At 47.6% G+C, this 17,500-nt stretch overlaps 1 protein-coding gene across 3 annotated transcripts in view; it reads right to left on the bottom strand.

The window, feature by feature from the left end:
* Nucleotides 1-2,735: 2,735 nt before the first annotated feature.
* The window catches only part of lmx1ba (LIM homeobox transcription factor 1, beta a), a 48,318-nt gene continuing 33,553 nt past the window's right edge, over nt 2,736-17,500 (bottom strand). The window contains exons 3-8 of one of the 3 annotated variants that reach the window (XM_042059207.1): nt 8,405-8,637; nt 6,675-6,853; nt 6,304-6,381; nt 6,101-6,167; nt 5,561-5,752; nt 2,736-4,049 (exon numbers count right to left, since the gene is read on the bottom strand). In XM_042059207.1, coding sequence (XP_041915141.1) covers nt 3,892-4,049; nt 5,561-5,752; nt 6,101-6,167; nt 6,304-6,381; nt 6,675-6,853; nt 8,405-8,637 — 907 coding nt within the window. In that variant the 3' untranslated portion in view covers nt 2,736-3,891. The remainder of the gene's footprint in view (nt 4,050-5,560; nt 5,753-6,100; nt 6,168-6,303; nt 6,382-6,674; nt 6,854-8,404; nt 8,638-17,500) is intronic. The other 2 variants (XM_042059209.1, XM_042059208.1) reach the window with 2 other exon arrangements.

Here is a 17,500-nt window from a genome sequence, read left to right as displayed (position 1 = left end):
AGGTGAGAAAGTTGTGGCAAAACTAAAAGCCTTGAGACGGCCTTTTGTCATTTTCGCCTGTCACACCAGAGACCTCAAACGCGTCACAGACAGGCCAGCCCAGGTCAGCAGCATTGGCCAAGCCGTGCACACACACACAGAGACACACACACACAAACACACACACACACACAGACACAGACACCCCGAAGGCGGAGTGTTATCATGCCTCAGTGACGGTTGCTTGATGGACGGGCTGCGCCTCCTCGCACCTGTGATGTCAGATGAGCACCGCGATAAGAGGGATAAAATACTACAGCGTCAGAAATATTGCACGCACACACACACACGCACACACACCCAAACGTCTCTCTCTTCCCCAAAACATACCTCACCCCACCTAGCCCCCCCCCCCCCCCCAATGCCCTGGTCATACTGATGTTGAAGGTTCACCCACCATGGAGACGTTGTGTTCTGTCCTGCACCTGAGAAGGCTAACACACACCACATCTGCATCAGGACATGACTGGAACCTGTGGAACCAGTGAACCAGACTACATGCAAATTTGGTTTTATTGTTTACCCCGGCTAGGTTTCCCTGGGCGTCGGTCGCTTCACAGAAATTGTTTCTGTGACCGCTAAGGGGTGTGGCCCCTAGGCCCTTCCACTGAGGCTTGCCCACTCTCCTCTCAGTCACCTGGGAAGTGGTGTCAGGCTTGCACGTCAACGGGTGTCATGTTCCGTCAAGCGGAAGGCGACTGACATCTGTCCGACGCTGTAACTTCCACCCCGGTGAGTGCAAACGATGGGCTGCTTGTTCGTCCTTTTGTTTGCGGCTGACGTTCGTTGAAGACTTTGCTCGGTTTTTTTTTTTAAACGACGGTGCGTTTTCCAAAAGAAATTGTTTGTCTTCATCCGAGCATGACAAATCATGTTATTCCACTCATGTTCACAATTACTGATACACAAGTGAGGGGAAGGAATCGTTGAGCAATGTACAAACATGGGGGCTGTCTGGCCGCTTGCAATAATTAACCATGGACACCGCGCACCATCATCATGTTCAGATGCTAATCAGCCGCCATTGGCTGACGCTAAGTAAACAGGAAGGGTTCTTCCTGATATCTGTTTCAATGCCTTTGACATTCCCGAATGATTTATTAGTCACACACTGGAATAAGATTAATCAACATTCTGTTGTACAATTTGTCTTGTACAATTACCATCTATCACCAATATTATCAGAGGAAGAAAACATGAATTAGCTGTGAATTAGAAACATGTGCTAATACATCAGTAAGAACAACCCAGTAGTGGGAGCTCTCAGATGTCTACGAGCTGATCTTCAGAGAAATCATGGACATGTGCACAAGTGCATGCATGTGTGATGGCCGTTGGGTGTTTTTTTTTTTTTTTAGCTTAGTTGACATCTGCAAGCACAAGAGAGTCTGGAATCTCTGTTACCATCAGGACTGAAAAAAAAGACCTAGCACTGCTGAGACAGAGAAACGATACAAAAATGTACAAAGATAGAGAGATGAAGGGGAAGAGAGCGGGAGAGGAGTGTGGAGCTGATTACCATGGAGATCTGCCACAAGGCCTGGGGTGTGTGGGTTGGGGAGTCGGAGTGGGGGGGGGGGGGTTTGGTGTTGAGCAGATTTAGCCCGTCATTTGTCAGTATGATGAAGGAGGACTCGGCTATTACCTGACACCTCAGAGTGTGTATCTAGCCTCTGGCTGTCCTCTCTCTCTTTCTTTCTCTCTCTCTCGCTCTCACACACACACACACACACACTTTCCCCCGCCTTTCTCCTTGCACGTTATTGGACTGTCAGGGTTAGCGTGCTCTGTGACCACGGCCTGGTTTGGCTACAATGCAGAGAAACTCAGTTGACTTTTATGTGGCTCTCAGGAGCATGGTGGTGGGGACTCCAGAGAGAGCGGTCCTAGTGTCAGCCTTTAGATTGATCAAGTTCCCCTGCGCTCTCCAGGCCGACACCATAGCACGTTGTGCAAGGCCGGAGATGTCACAGAGATGTGAAGGAACTTGTCGGCTGCAAGCTCAGGTTCGAGCAAGAACGCCATCAACAGCTGCGCAGCCCTGCCAAATACGCAACGGTTTCGATATCACAAGCAGATTGAGAGGAGACCACACACACATACAATCCACATACAAACATACACACAGTCACACACACACACACAGTCTTTCTTTGATGAGGTGAAGGGTTGCACTTCATAAATTCCATCTTGTGTTTTTCAGCTAGATACAGTGGACAGATAGTAAACCATAATAGATGAGTGTATGAGGTACGTGTTGTGCGAGAGTACCACCTCATGCACCTCGGAGCAGGTTCAAACCTTCCAAAAATGCACGTCCTCCGAGTTTCTCCAAGGAAAGTGTAACTCAATCAAAACGAGCTGATATAACACACCCTACACTCCAGCATGCTAATAACAGGCTCAGTCTGTTCAAAGTTCAAATGCAGAAGGCGTTAGATGGCACAAAGGACAAGCAGGGTCAAAGGTCACTTGAAGTGTTTATTAAACTCACTTTGTAAGGGGCGTCCCCAAGGGACCAGTAAACCAGCCGAGCACTTGAAAGTGGACTGACTGGGTAGGACGGCCATTATCCCAGCAAGACACAGTGCCTCTCTGGAGAGCCTGAAAGAAGATCACCGCACAGCATGGGGCAACTCAAACTTGTCAAGGACAGTAACAGACTGCAGAGACATAAAAAACATGGGGGGGGAGTTGTTTTTATTTGTAATACCAACAAACTTTGGTAATTTAGCAAATAGGAGTAATAAAAATGCACTCTGGACAGGGCCACAGCACACCTAAGGAACAAATAAATAAGCACAGCGAAACAGATGTACAGCCTATATCTCTTTTATCTTTAAAACATCAACAGAAACAAAAATACTACTTTCAATCTCATAATCCAAAAAAGACACATTATCATATGCTTATGGCACCTTCTACTTTTACACTGGGGTCCTTAGTTTTAAATAAAGCTTTTTTTCTCCCCCTCAGTATTACAGGGCGCATGTTGCACTTCAATAAATAGAGAGATGTCCATTTCAACATGCACGGCGGGTCGGACATGAGTTTTGTTGTACATCTATATACATTTGAAATACACTAGTGTGTCCATGAGATTTTTCCCTTTGAGTCAATCCTGTGTTTCTTCTGACTTTTCATTCTGTGGCACTGTCATGGTGATCACAGCAAGGGCATTAGAGGAAATAAAGGGGGTTAATTGAAAACATCGGTATGAGATATATTATTACAAATGTCAAGACGACCTCTAAATGTCGCACCTATGTCATTACAAAATTATGTTCAAGCAATACACTGAAGCAAGTTTATTAGTCAATTTCAACGAAAAACAATAAACAAACAAACAAAGAAAAATGATCACAGTCCACAATTTAAAGCTGAATTTGTTGACTTCTTAAACATGTCGACCTAGTCACTCTGGTCCACATTCTCAAAACAAATCAGTTTTTTTTCTGACCGACTGACAAGCAAGTTATTATTTATTTTTCCTATCTGAATAACACAGAAAGGTGAAATCGTTCATTATCCTTTTTTTGTCCGTGACGACAGTTTGCAGACCAGGCGAGTGTCGCTTTCAACTGCATTAGCCACCATACCCCATCTATAGGCAGGAGAAGAAAGCACATGGCCTGTGTTGTCTTCCAGTCTGTCCGTTTCCTCTTCACTCTAATTGGCGAGCCTGCGGAAGTCAGAGGCCCAGACCACAGTGCGATCTGATTTACGCTGGCAGCTTTGTGAAAGCAGAGGCTCGTGTTCATAGTTGTCAGTTTTGGATGGTTGTTTGGTTGGTTGCTTGCTTGTTTGTTTGGTTGCTTTGTTGGCTTGTAGAGATGAACATAGTGTTGGGCTTCAGGAGGCAAAGTATGAGCTCTGCATGGAGTAGAGGCGATCGATGGGGTTTCCCACACGGGACTGCAGGGAGCCAGCCTCGGAGGCAGCCAGGAAGCAGTCACTCAGGCTGGTGAGGGATGTGTCGCTGTCGATGTCATGGAACACAGAGTCAGTCCCTGCAAAGAAAAAAGAGCACAAAACAACATTTGTTTACATTTCTCCCCAAAACAAACAAGACAACAGCAAATAAACAAACATGACTAAAGCTAGAGAGCGCCCATGTGCCCAATGTCAGGAGCCAACAAATTCCATTTTTAAAAGAAACAATAATGTTTATATGCAGCCATCAGCAAAACGGAGGCAGCATGTCTGTCTCTGTGGTGAAATGTGCAGCTCTCTAATTATTAACCATTGTCACACAAATCAATATTTCAGCTCTTCAAAGATGCAATAAAAGAAAATCACAGAGATATAACAATGGGCACCCTGGGTAGGGTGCGTTCAGTGCTGTGGTGCATTCAGCTGCTAAATGTGAATGTGTGAGTGAGTGTCTGTGTGTGTGTGTGTGTGCGTGTGTGTGTGTGTGTGTGTGTATGTGTGTGTGTGTGTGTGTGTGTGTGTGCGTGTGTGTCATGTTTATTGGGGGGGCTTTAATCCTTCTGGAGTGACAGCGTGCTTAATTGCGAGGTTGATGGGAGCTCTCTCTTGGGTGTCATGCTTGCTTTATTGGCTTGCGCTGATCTAAATGACACTGTTACATCAGTGCCCAGGACAGTTTGATGGCGCATACATTTTTAATAAGCCCCGGCACTTTATTGGTTTCCCCGCGCTGCCACAGGAGGCGGAAGGGCCAGTGGGTTGGCTTTGTGGCCGGGGCGGCACGGAAACCGCTCATGAATCATGAAACTGATGATTCCCAGCCCAAACAACAAACCTCAGGCAAAGATGGATGTATAGACAAGCAAACTGTTTGGGTGTGTGTGAGAGAGGGAAGCTTGTGTGTGTGTGTGTGTGTGTGCGTGTATGTGTGTGTCTGTGTGTTTGTCTCTAAGTTTCAGTATCATTATATTAAAACCTTGGGTGGAAAAAATGAGATACATATGGGGTTGGATTTGGGCGCTAGTTACAGATAGCCTGGCCATGCCCACCTACATGTAGATCTCTTTTCAGGGAGATATTCATCTGGAATACCATAATTGACTAACATTTCCATCAGACCCCAAAAAGGTCAGGCCAATCAGCAATGAGAGGGGATGACGCTACAGTTTCAAAATCAAAAGTGGCTGTGGTAAAGGGTAGTAGCAACGCCTGCAACCATCACAAATTGCAGTCTGAAGAATGTGTAAATTTATTTACAGCAAAGGTAGACCTACATACGTTGTTTCCTGACTGCTGATACTGTTTATTGTCAGTTTGTAAAGTTTAGGCGAAGTAAGAAGTATCGTTAGAAATCCCTGATCAATGTGGTTGGTAAGGCTGGCCCAATAATTTTAGAGTTAACGCAAAGTCTACACCCGTCACCATGCTAGTGATGGAAATGTTTCCCAAGTGCCCAGACTCTATTCATGAAGTGAATGAGTCTGGTTTTAACCAGGCTAGATAACCATATGGAAACATGTAAATGTCTTTGTGTGTGTGTGTGTATGTGTGTGTGTAATATATAAATAGTTTAATACTTTACTAATACCGTAATACGTGTTGTAGTTCTGCTCACCATATGGGTTCATATGATCTCCAGGCATCTGTGGTGGGGTGAGGCCTTGTTGGAAGGGGTCAGTGCTGTAGCCGTTGGGCTCCATGGCGACCAGCTGCTGTTGCTGGGGGGGACCCAGTGGTGTGTACGAGCTCATTAGGCCCTCCATACGGCCAGAGATCACTTCTGGGGGGAAGAGACCGACTGGTCAGACAAGGAGTAGAGAATACAACGTCTTCTCATGTCTTAGTTGATTTGCATCCTGGACACAGCTCCAGGTGTCTAATGGGTTTATTTTGAGCTAGGCAAGAATGCCAAAAGTCTGTGAGTTTTTGAAGAATGAGATGATTTTGCAGTAGTTTTGTGGGTGACTTGTGGTGAGACAGATGAACTGTTGTCTGACAACTGTTTTAAACAAAACACAGAGGGAGAATGGGAGAGAGGGAGTAAGGGGGAGAGAGAGAGTTTGCTGCAGATGTAGTTCACACACACACACACACACACACACAAACACACACACACACACACACACACCTTGACCGAGTCTCTGGGAGTTCTGCTGTTCTTGCTGCTGCTGCTGTCTGCGTGCCAACTTCTTCATCTGGAAAAATATGAGGACATCCATGAGACATCAATAACAAGTTTCACAGGGCGTACAAGTACAACACAGAACACATAGTACTGCTGCTGTATATTTTCAAAGGGCTGATGGTGAAGGCTCTGGTGGTTCTGCTCACCTTGGCTCTTTGGTTCTGGAACCACACCTGGACCACTCGCACACTCAGGCCTGTCTCAGCCGCCAGGGTCTCTCTTACCTAGCAGAAACGTGAACACCATAAGTCTCACACACACTTACAGTAGGCTCATAGGACAAGGTCTCTCTCTGAGCATCATGGTGGTATGGTATTGGAAATATGTTGTACTCAGAGGTTATGCAAGGAGATTTCATTTCAGTCCCTGATACCCTTCTGTAATTTGATAACATATAATGGCAAATCTACAGCCAGCAATGTGGTTATGATAATGTAATTAATGTAATGGTTATAGTGTGTATAACCATTTGATTACATTTTGAAGTCAGAGTGAGAAAACTTGGCTGCGTTCTTACCTTTCGGCAAGGTTTGGAAGAGACCTCGAATGAGGCTTTGAAGGCACGTCTCTGTTGGGTGGTGAGGATGGTGCGGGGTCTCTTGGGTCTGCGGGGGTCTTTACCATCGTCACTGCCCTTGCCCTGGCCTCCTGTGCCCTTCTCTGGCTTCACGTCTAAGTCTTCATCCTCACTTTTGTCTGAAATGCAATCATACATGGAACTCTTTTAACTTTTCTCCAAACTTAGTTGGCTCTAGTGACATAATTGCAGGTATGGGTCTACTCTTAAGAAGCAACCAACCAGTGTTTGTGTCAAACCATTCCTTAAAACTGTAAACTGTAATTCATCAGGCATTCAACAGACAGTACTGGCAAATACGGCCAATCGCAGGATTGGAGATAGGCAACTTCAAGTTCCACATATCGATTCCAATTGTTAATTGTTATTAGTGAGAACAAGGTTGGCAAACACATAAGACCAATGGAGATGCAGTAGGTGTGATAGTTTTTATAGCCAACTCAACCACATTGGTGGAGTTTAGTTTTATTGAGAGCAACCAGCAAATGGAGGCTTTTAGCAACATGAAAATATCTTTGTTGTTGATGTTGTTAAGTATTGGTAAGTATCAGTATGATGGGTTTAGTAGACCCTGTTGTGTTATAATACTGAGGCTAGGTTGGTGGGTATGAGAACCTTCATGGGATAGTGAGAGATTTGGCTCTTATGGGAGGTCCCCAACAAAGAATTTAACATATTTTCCTCTGTATAACTAAAATAATAAAAAAAAACACTACATTATGTCAGGGAGTCTTAATAGCCTTTTGAAATAGCAATGAAAATGCAAGAAGAAAACTTTCCCCCTAAAAAAACTGAACTTGCTAGCACCACCTGCCCCCCATGAGGAAAAATGTACACTAAAAATGTTCATCTTTCCCTCAGAGACCTCTCTTCATTGTAGATAGAGCCATCTGTCCACTACATGTGAGTTTGCTAATGAGTAATTGTCAAAGAGTCACTCAGATAGATATATCATTTGGGCACCCTTTTACCATCCAGGGGAATAATCAAGTAATGCATCAAACATTAGTGTCATTTATATTCCTCTACGAGGACCCTACAAAACATTGTTATGTACTCAGTTAAAATACGACATATTTTTATTTTGCTATGATCAAAGATAATGAGACTCATGCGGCAACTAACGCCTGAGAGTGAACCCAAGTTACTTTGGGTCTCTGCAGCACGCATTGGTAGTTTTAAGGCAAAAACAGTTATCTCATCATCTTTTTTTATAATTTTCTGACTGTGATCTAATCCAAAGCAGTTAGCCATTATGGTCTGGCGGCAGGCCATATTATTTGTTAAGAGTTCGGCCCATGATAGGAGATAGTAAAAAAGCATACCTTCGCCGCAGCATGTCTGCCAATCATCGCAATACATCTATTTAATCGCTTCCAGAGGCCCTAATGCTTATATATCAGCATCTTAAGAGGCTCCTGTTGAGGCCTATATACTGTAGAAACAGCTGCACGAACTCATTCCTCTTATGCCTATGTGTTCATGCAAGTGCGTGTGTGTGTGTGTGTGTGTGTGTGTGTGTGTGTGTGTGTGTGTGTGTGTGTGTGAGTGTGTGTGTGTGTGTGTGTGTGTGTTGGGGGCTCTGTTATGACCAAAAAGGGGCACAAGGTACCAGATGTTTATGACAAATCCTTCATGTCATTGTGAAATCCCCATTCTTCTCCCCTTACCTGAGTCGGAGTTCTCGGGGCTGACCGAGTTGAGCAGCTCCTTCTCGCGCTCGTAGTCGCTCTTGCAGAGCAGCTGTCCCTCCTTGAGGACAAACTCGTCGCCCTTACAGAGCTGGCGCTCGCACACGCAGCAGCAGAAGCAGCCCAGGTGGTAGACACTCTCCAGCGCCCGCATCACAAACTCCGTGGGCGCAATCTTCTCCAAGCAGCCGCTGCATTTGGTGGCAAATAACCTGGAGGGGAAAGAGAGGGAGAGAGGGGAGAGAGAGAGAGGGGCAGAGCGCGTTTAGGAGGGTGATCGGACGACAAGCGACACAAATCAAGAAAACAAAAATGAGGAAAATGAGGAAAAACTGGGAATTGAAGCGGTGGAACGCAGATTTTTATGTTGTCTTTGACTGCAAAATGAGGTCACGTAGAACAATCGTGCCCAAACGTGATTAAAGCCTGGCACCGTGTGACTGATAACCACCACAGGGCAACGCTGAAGCACCGTGTAACATCTCCTCCCTGCTGCAGTCATCGACAATCACAAGCGCTTTAGTGGAACACTGGAGAAATCTCCTCTAATCACGCCCGCTTCCGAGGGCATTGTCAGGACCCAGAATGGCAGAGCGGTGCCACCTCGCCCGCTGATAAAAGCCATTCATGAATATTGAAGCTGCGGATGGGGCACAGCTGACGAACGGCGCCGGCACGTATTACACAAGCGCCGAGGTGTGCCCCCTGGCAGCTCGTTGGTATGGTAATGACTTTTGCGAGGGGCTTTTTAATAAGTGGCTCAATATGACGGTGTGTTTCACAGCACCTCTGGGCCTGCAGCGAGCCAGAGGGGTAAGAGGAGGAGAACAGAGAGATGGGGGGAGGGAGGGAGAAAAACAAATTGAAAGAGGGAGAAAGAGAAAGGGAGAGGGAGGGAGAGAAAGGATGAGCATCTCAGGGGGTAGGAGGAGAGATAGTGACAGAGACAGAGATGGGTGCAGTGGAGAGAGGAAGAGCGCATGAGGAAGTAAAAGACAGGAGAGGATAAAAAAAAAAAGGGGCTCCGCGTGAAAAGGAGAAAGAGATTAGGCCGCGAAGCTGAAAGGTCTCTCTTAGCACAGCCCTTGTGCATCGATGTGTAATACCAGCTTCGCTCGCCGACAAAACGCCTTAAAACCCTCCCATCCGGATGAGACCTGTCATGTGTTTGTGTGCCGCTTTTAAGCTATTCTCTCCGCTGCTCTTTGGGGAGGAAAGCGAGCTAATCTCATAAGACATCACTCCGCCACTTCCTCTCGCTGTCACCTTGCATTATGCCGCGGCCTGTAATTCCTCAGGTCCCAAGAGGGATCTTCCTGTCCCCTCCATTGTCCAGTTCCTCTTAATCCGGCCTTTTTATCGCCTCCGTCGCCGGGGGCCCCCGCGGTCCGTCCGCCACGGGATCTGTGCCGCACACCCACGCGTGACGCCCTCACCGTGGCAACACAGCGCTCCGGCTCACTGCCACCTCTGCCACTGTTCGGGGGACTCTACCGAAATACTAGCCTGTCCCCATGAATCATGGGAAAAGGAGATGGGTGAGGTGGATGTGGGTGATTGGCATTTTATTCCCACATGAAACCCTTGGAGACGGAGTTGGGGGTTCCAGTAGTTGGGTCTTTTAGACTGCTTTGGGGTGTCTGTGTGTGTGTGTGTGTGTGTATGCATTGCAATGTAGATTAAGCTAATCACTGTGGCTAAGTCCCTTTGGAGTCCTAGCATGAAAGAATCTTCTCAGAACTAGTGAACTAGTGAAGCCTGACCTGCTGGTTTCTGAGGGACACTCTCCATCTCTCTGGGACAATGCGAATGCCAAAGCGCTGAAACAGGAAACTATCCCACTAAGTCCCCTCATGGCAGAGCCAATATGGCAGCTAGCATGTCTCCCAGGGAAGAGCCTCCTCCACTGCTACTGTGTGACTGTGCTCCAGAAGGAAACCCCTGGTGCGTCGAGACGAGAGGCTACAACCTCCGGCGCACGAGTCAAGAGAGGAGCCTGCGGCCTGTGAGAACCACCCTGTGTGTCGTTTGTGTACTCGGCTCTGTCTGTGTGTTTGTTTGCCTCCCGCTATTTATCCTCTTGTTTGGAGCCACCAAAGTTGCCTAATGGGGCAACATCAATATTGACTCAGTGCAGCAGTAACCCGGCAGAAGCCTGTACAACCCCCCCTCCATCCATCCATCCCTCCCCCCTCCCTGTTCCCTGCCCTGAAACCCCACGCTTTGGGAAGAGCTGGGCTGTAATCCCCAGGGATGGATGTTCCTAAGAGACTCCCCACTGAGATCATTGATCTCTTTGTGGCTTTTCATCTCCATGTTCTCTGTGCTAGCAAGAGACTTTCGCTCCCTCTTTCACACTCTCTTTTCTACCTCTAGGTTTCTTTGGCAATCTTTTCTCTCTGTTTATTCTCTCACTTCTACTCCATTCTCCTTTCTATTTCTTCTTTCATTTATTTGTTCTTTTTCTACCAAAGACTTTGTCAACCCTCCAGTGAAAACCAAAAGCCAAGACTGCTTGGACACTTCAAAGGAGGAAAAAACACACAACACACAGATAAATATGATGACACAGGGCTAAATATGATGGGCTAAATATGTCATAACTTTGACTTACGACCAATAAAAGCTGACCTGCAGTAACCAGTGACATGCCATGTGTGGATGTGTACCATGCCACCTTACTCAGCCACCCCCTAATCACTGTGATCCATTAGCCCAAACGATAGGACCGGACATGTGGCTGTGGTGGCCGCCTTTTGGCAGCACACTGCTCTGGCTATCCCCGTCTTATCTCCCCGGTGCTGATGTTTGCAAAAACACATTTGACACACAGATGTGTGTCCGGGGCCGCGCCGCTGTACATGATTTTGCCGGTAATTATATTCCACCTCATCCCCCCCTCAGCCCACTCTTTTGAATGTGTCTTTGATGCTGTCATGGACTGCCAGGCCTACAGTAGGATCCAACTGAAGGAGGGAGAGGGGGGGGGGTCAGGAGGAGGAAGAGGAGAGGGAGATTTTTTCCGACCGCTCCTTCCACTTCTACATAAACGAGTGCACACATGCGGCACTACAAAGAGGTGAAGGGTGTCATTAAACAGGGCAGCTTCAAAGAGTCGAGCTCCACTGTGGACAGAGATCCACGGAAAATGTAGTGTGGTTTATACGAATCATTTTGATTATCAAAGACACACACACACACACACACACACACACACACACACACACACATACACACACACACACACACACACACACACACACACACACACACACACAGTACACATGTCTCATTGAAGCACTGTTCTGGGTTATCAAAGAGGCATTGACACAAGCCACATCCACCCTCGCAAAAGCATAAGTTAACTTTATTAGCATTGGTGTCTTAATTGAGGATAAGCACTCATTGATTAAGACTGAATGGAAAACAGAGTGGAAAATCCAAACTGTGAATGGACTGCATGTTGTACACATATGCGACCAACAATGTACCACCATAAACATCCTTTTCTCAAAGTGAGAATGACATTAAAACACATTTCAATTGCAGTTGATGAGTTAGTATGCTTCCACAGCAGATTTTTATTCTGTGAATGGGAAAGGAAACTTCTGACTTTGCTTGTCCGCATGCACAGCCAGTAGCTGGGGGACAAATGGAGCCTGACAGTAGCGTGTGTTTGCCCTGGTCCCCAGAGCAAAGTCAAGGAGCTAAATAACCTCCTGATTCTTAGCACATTAGCATGCTAATGAGGCCATAAAGGCTAACACTTTGTTTTTTCTAATTAAAGCCAGCAGGTACACTACACAGAAGGAGAGAGAGAGAGAGAGAGAGAGACAGATATATATTTCATATATAGAGAGAGGGAGAGAGGGAGAGAGAGAATAAAGTGAGTGAGTGTACACAGATAAAAGAAAGGGAGTTCATGGATGGTGTAGAGATGTGGAGAGCACCTTGTTCCCTCCTTCTCTCCTGCTCTGGCCAGCCGCTTTTAAATCCCTCTGTAAACTAAAGGGCGATGTTCCTTTTGTCGAGACCAGGGCAGAAAAGAAAGGCTCGGGCAAAGAGCTATCACTGGAAATAGAGAAAGACAGGAGAGATGTGAGAATGAGATAAAGAGATGGACAGAGAGAGAGACAGAGAAAAAAAAAAGAGAGAAAAGAGAGAGAGAAAAAAGAGGGCTGGAGCAGGTACACAGGCGCTGTGTTTGGACAGCTGCTCTTCCTGCGGACGGCTGTGCCTTTCAGGTTACAGTTTACTCAGGGAGAGAGAGAGAGAGAGGGAGAGAGAGAGAGAGGGAGAGAGAGAGAGAGAGAGGGAGGAAAGAAAGATGGATAATACAAGGGGTGGGGGAGCAGAGAGGAGGCCAGCAGACAGTCAGTGATGTTTGCCTGATATGCCAAAGCAAACCAAACACTGCTGAGAACGCTATGAGTTTAACAGAAACTGTTTGGCTACGGTTCATCGGGAAACATCTCGTTCATTTAATAAATAAAAAAAAAACCTTCGGCTATAACTGGTGACACTTGGGAATGTTAATGGTTTATCATTCTAAATTTAGTCGATTTCGATACATTTACCTTACACTGCCCTCCACAACCTCCTCCTCCACATGTAAGCCCTGGGTTCACCTTCCAGCTGGGTCATGGAATATTGAGTCTTATAGATCTCATATGAGAGTATGGTGCCGAGCTCTTTGTACTCTCTGAGAAACTTTTTTTTATTAGTGTGGGTGCTCTGCTTCTTATCAGATCACCCCTCTACCCCACAACACACACATATACATACCCCCACACCCACCCCCACACACACACACACACACACCATAACCACCTCCACTGAAAACATGATCCGCTCCACCAGACCTGCAACATGCAGGATACAGCCGAATCGCCCCCATACACATACACTTTGCGGTGCTCATTCATTGGGTGAACATTCTACGCATGCACATTCACACGCACTCAAACACACACACACACACACACACACACACACACACACACACAGGCGCTCTTGCTGGCAGGCCCTGCTCGTCGCGCTGAAACACTTATGCTCTTTAATAACCGGGCAGGCCCAGCTGCGCCTTTCCGAGCTCGTTTGGGTGAAGCCTCGCAGACGCCGGCGCTCGCTCAGACCCAGCGGGGGAGTCTGAGCTCATCGCCGAGAAGGGTAAATACAGGAGATGATGAAGGGCTGCTGGGCCGGAGAGAGAGAGAGAGGGAGAGAAAGAGGGAGAGAGGGAGAGAAAGAGAGAGAGAGGGAGAGAGAGAGCGAGAGAGAGAGAGGGAAAGAGAGAGGGAGCGAGAGAGAGAGAGAAAGAGAGAGAGAGGGAGAGAGAGAGGGAGCGCAGGGGGCAGAGGAGTAAACCAAACCGCAGAGCTGCCTGTTATGGGTCTGCGGCCACTGGCCACGGTAGTGACGTCTGGTCCCTGAAGGGCTTGTGTCACTCTTCTGTTACCTGAGTGCTGCCTACTGTACTGCTGATGATGGAAACTCATGAAAATGATGATGAGGTTGTGGTCCAGATAGATTAACTTTGGAGCAAAACACCAGTGCATTAGCTTGTTAGCTCTTAGACACTGCTGCTGTGCTAGCAAATGTTAAATCAGAATAAAATAGTGGGCTATTATCTTGTCAGCCGTGGCCATTGCCATAGCTGTAACATTAGCTTTGCCTGTGTGAGAGTTGGCTCACAATAAAAAATGCAGGTCAGCTGTAGGTTTACGACACTGGGGGTTGTAATATTGTGTGTGTGTGTCTGTGTGTGTGTGTGTGTGTGTGTGTGTGTGGTGGGGGGGTAAATCCGTGAGCCCACTCTGAGATGGATTATCAGTGTTGTCAGGGGGGGCTGAGGTGCAAGACGCAAGACAATGAACAGCAGAAGATGACAGCATGCACAAGAGAGAGTTAATAAAGCAGGGAGAACAAACACAACAAGAAGAAGCCAGGAGAAGAAGAGGAAGATGATGAAGAAGAAGAAGAAAAAGAAGAAGCCAAGCGAAGAGGCTCTCATATTAAATCCCAGCTGTTTACCATACGCATACCAGGCCAAAGCCCAGTCCAAACACTAAACACTAAACACACGCTGGCAAAGGGCACGGATCAGAGCGCCGGGATCCCAGCCGTGGCAGCTGAGGAGCCGGCCGGATCGGCCGAGCTCTGGGGACCGCCGCGTAATTACCTTTGACCCTCCGTGGCCCCAGGGCCCGGGGCCTGGCCTCCCCCTCAACCAAAACAAACAGTAATACCAGCCTGGTTTGAAGTGAGGGGTGCTTGAGTTTATGAAAGCGAGGGCAAGGGAGGCCTGATCGGAGAAAAGAGGGTAAGATGGGATGTGTGTGAGTGAGACAGTGTGTGTATGTGTGTGTGTGTGTGTGTGTGTGTGTGTGAACTGTGGGCTTCTTAATCACGGGGGCTGGGGTGGGGTGGGCCGCAGTGCTGGTGACCCAGCTGTGCGCGTTTTTATGCTAAAACTTTCCCCTGTGACTGCACTCAGACCCCCCCCCCCCCCTCACACACACACACACACACACACACACACACACACACACACACACCCATGCCCCCATTCCACCCTCCGCCGACATTTCCCAGCGAGCCTCCCAACTCGGCCGTTAATGCTGCACTGAGATCATCTGAGAGAAGTGCTGGGTTAACAGAGCCAGAACCAGCTCTGTGTGGGTGTGCGTGCGATGTGTGTGTGTGTGTGTGTGTGTGTGTGTGTGTGTGTGTGTGTGTGTGTGTGTGTGTGTAACTTCTTGTCTTCTTGTTTGTTCTCCCGCCTTCTCTGGGCCTGTGTGTGTGTGTGTGTGTGTGTATGTGTGTGTGTGTGAGGGGCCACGTTTGCCCAGGTTTTAATTAGGACAAGTAATCCCCAGATTATTGTGAAGAGTCCTTAGGACGGGGATCTTAGAGGGGGTCTGTGTTTGCTCAGTGAAAGCCCCCTCTAGTCAAAGCAAGGGCTCAAGGTGATGAGCTGGCTGAAGAGGTGGCAGATAGCACCGGCACTCTCTCTTACTTAGGACACTTATCCTCTTATTGCCTCGCAGATGAAAAACCTGCTGTCTAATGGGAATCTCTTCAGCCACACATGCAAATCCACATGCCATCCCTCTCGCTCACACACACACAAACACACATAATCTCTCTCAAACAACCCAATACACATGCACATACGCACGCACACACACACACATACACACACACACACACACACACACACACACACACACACACACACACACATACCCACACCACCCACCAACTCCCACGCCCATCTACATTTTAACACAAAGACACTCACACACACACACACACACACACACGCAATGTGAGTGAAAACCTCACACAGAGCTGCTTGGCTACAGCTGGGAGACCTGTGGCAGTGGTAGCAGCAGTAGCAGCAGTAGCAGCAGCAGTGGTGGCGGTGGTGGTGGCGGCTCCCCTCTCCTCCTCTAAGAGCAAATATTAGGGGAGAGCATTTTGCATGACAGCGCGCACACAAACCCCAGGCCCGCGGGGGCACGCTTAAACAAAAGGCATCTAGCGGCGAGATTGCATTGTGTGAAAGGCCTCGTTGCCATGGCAGCGCTGGCAGGTTGCGTGATATTGGAGCTCTGGCTCAGGAGCGGGGAACCCAGGGTAAGGGGGAGAGAGAGAGAGAGAGAGAGAGAGAGAGAGAGAGAGAGAGAGAGAGAGAGAGAGAGAGAGAGAGAGAGAAAGAAGGAGGGAGAATCTCACATGCCGTGCTGAGACATTCCTGTGTGGATGTGCAAGAGAGAGAGAGAGAGAGAGAGTGGCACAGCAGAGAGAAGGCCTGGAGGAACCAAGAGACGCTTCCACAGTATGTACCACACACACACACACACACACAAAACCACACAAAGACCAAAGCCCATACACACATATACATACACATACAACACACACACACAAACACACACACACACACACACACACACACACACACACATCTGAAGAATACCGAAGGGTGCTGTTTCCATAGATAAAGGTGTCAAACCATTGTGTGTTTAGCTACTGACACTCAAAGAAAGCAGCAACATATCAAATATCTCCTTGTATCTAGCACCTTGCAAGACACGGTGTAACTGAACAGGTTTCTCAGAACCTTCTGTTCTCACATACAACAACACACACAAACATACACAAAGAGCACATTCATGGGAATGAGAAGCAGCAGTGATGAAAGACGGCGATACAGCGACTATAAAAAACCACAGAAGAAGATGCGGCTGTGAAGAGAGAACGCCAGTGACTAGCACGGAGTCATGAGCTGGGTGGGAAGTAGTAGGTGCTGTGCCAAACGTGGGGCTCTCTTTTCTGCAGTGAGGGCACTGAACTCGCAGAGCAAATACAGCTTCGGCCCAGAGAGAGGCTTAGAGAGAGAGAGAGAGAGAGAGAGAGAGAGAGAGAGAGAGAGAGAGAGAGAGAGAGAGAGAGAGAGCACATATTACCATAGAAACCAAGCAAAAGAAGCAGGGCCTGAGAAAAGAGAGAGGAACAAAGCAGGAGTGTGTGAGGTGGATATACTGAATGACACACAGACACACACACACACACACACACACACACACACACACACACACACACACACGACACTGCACGCAAACACACTGTACACAAACACACCCACACATTCAGGACATTCAGCAACATACACACACACACAGGAAAAATGAGAGGTGAGTAGGGGGGATTTACAGAATGGCACACACACACACACACACACACACACACACACACACACACACACACACACACACAACAAGTGAGTGGAAAGGATTTCAAAAGATGCTTGGTGGTCCTCAGAAGACACAAAGACACCAGAGCCTTCATTCACAGCTCCATTATAATCGCCTTTGGATGGTCACCTGCGATCATCGCTGGCCCACTTTTGTAGCCTTGGGCCCGACGACTGACACTACTCAACCACACACACACACACACACACACACACACACACACACACACACACACACACACACACACACACACACACACACACACACACACACTTCCTTAGTCGAACGTCACACGCTTCCAAAGCAGATGCTG

Source organism: Alosa sapidissima, chromosome 13 (genome assembly GCF_018492685.1).
Source record: "Alosa sapidissima isolate fAloSap1 chromosome 13, fAloSap1.pri, whole genome shotgun sequence".
NCBI classification, from domain to species: Eukaryota; Metazoa; Chordata; class Actinopteri; order Clupeiformes; family Clupeidae; genus Alosa; species Alosa sapidissima.
This window is presented reverse-complemented; position numbering and strand designations above follow the sequence as displayed.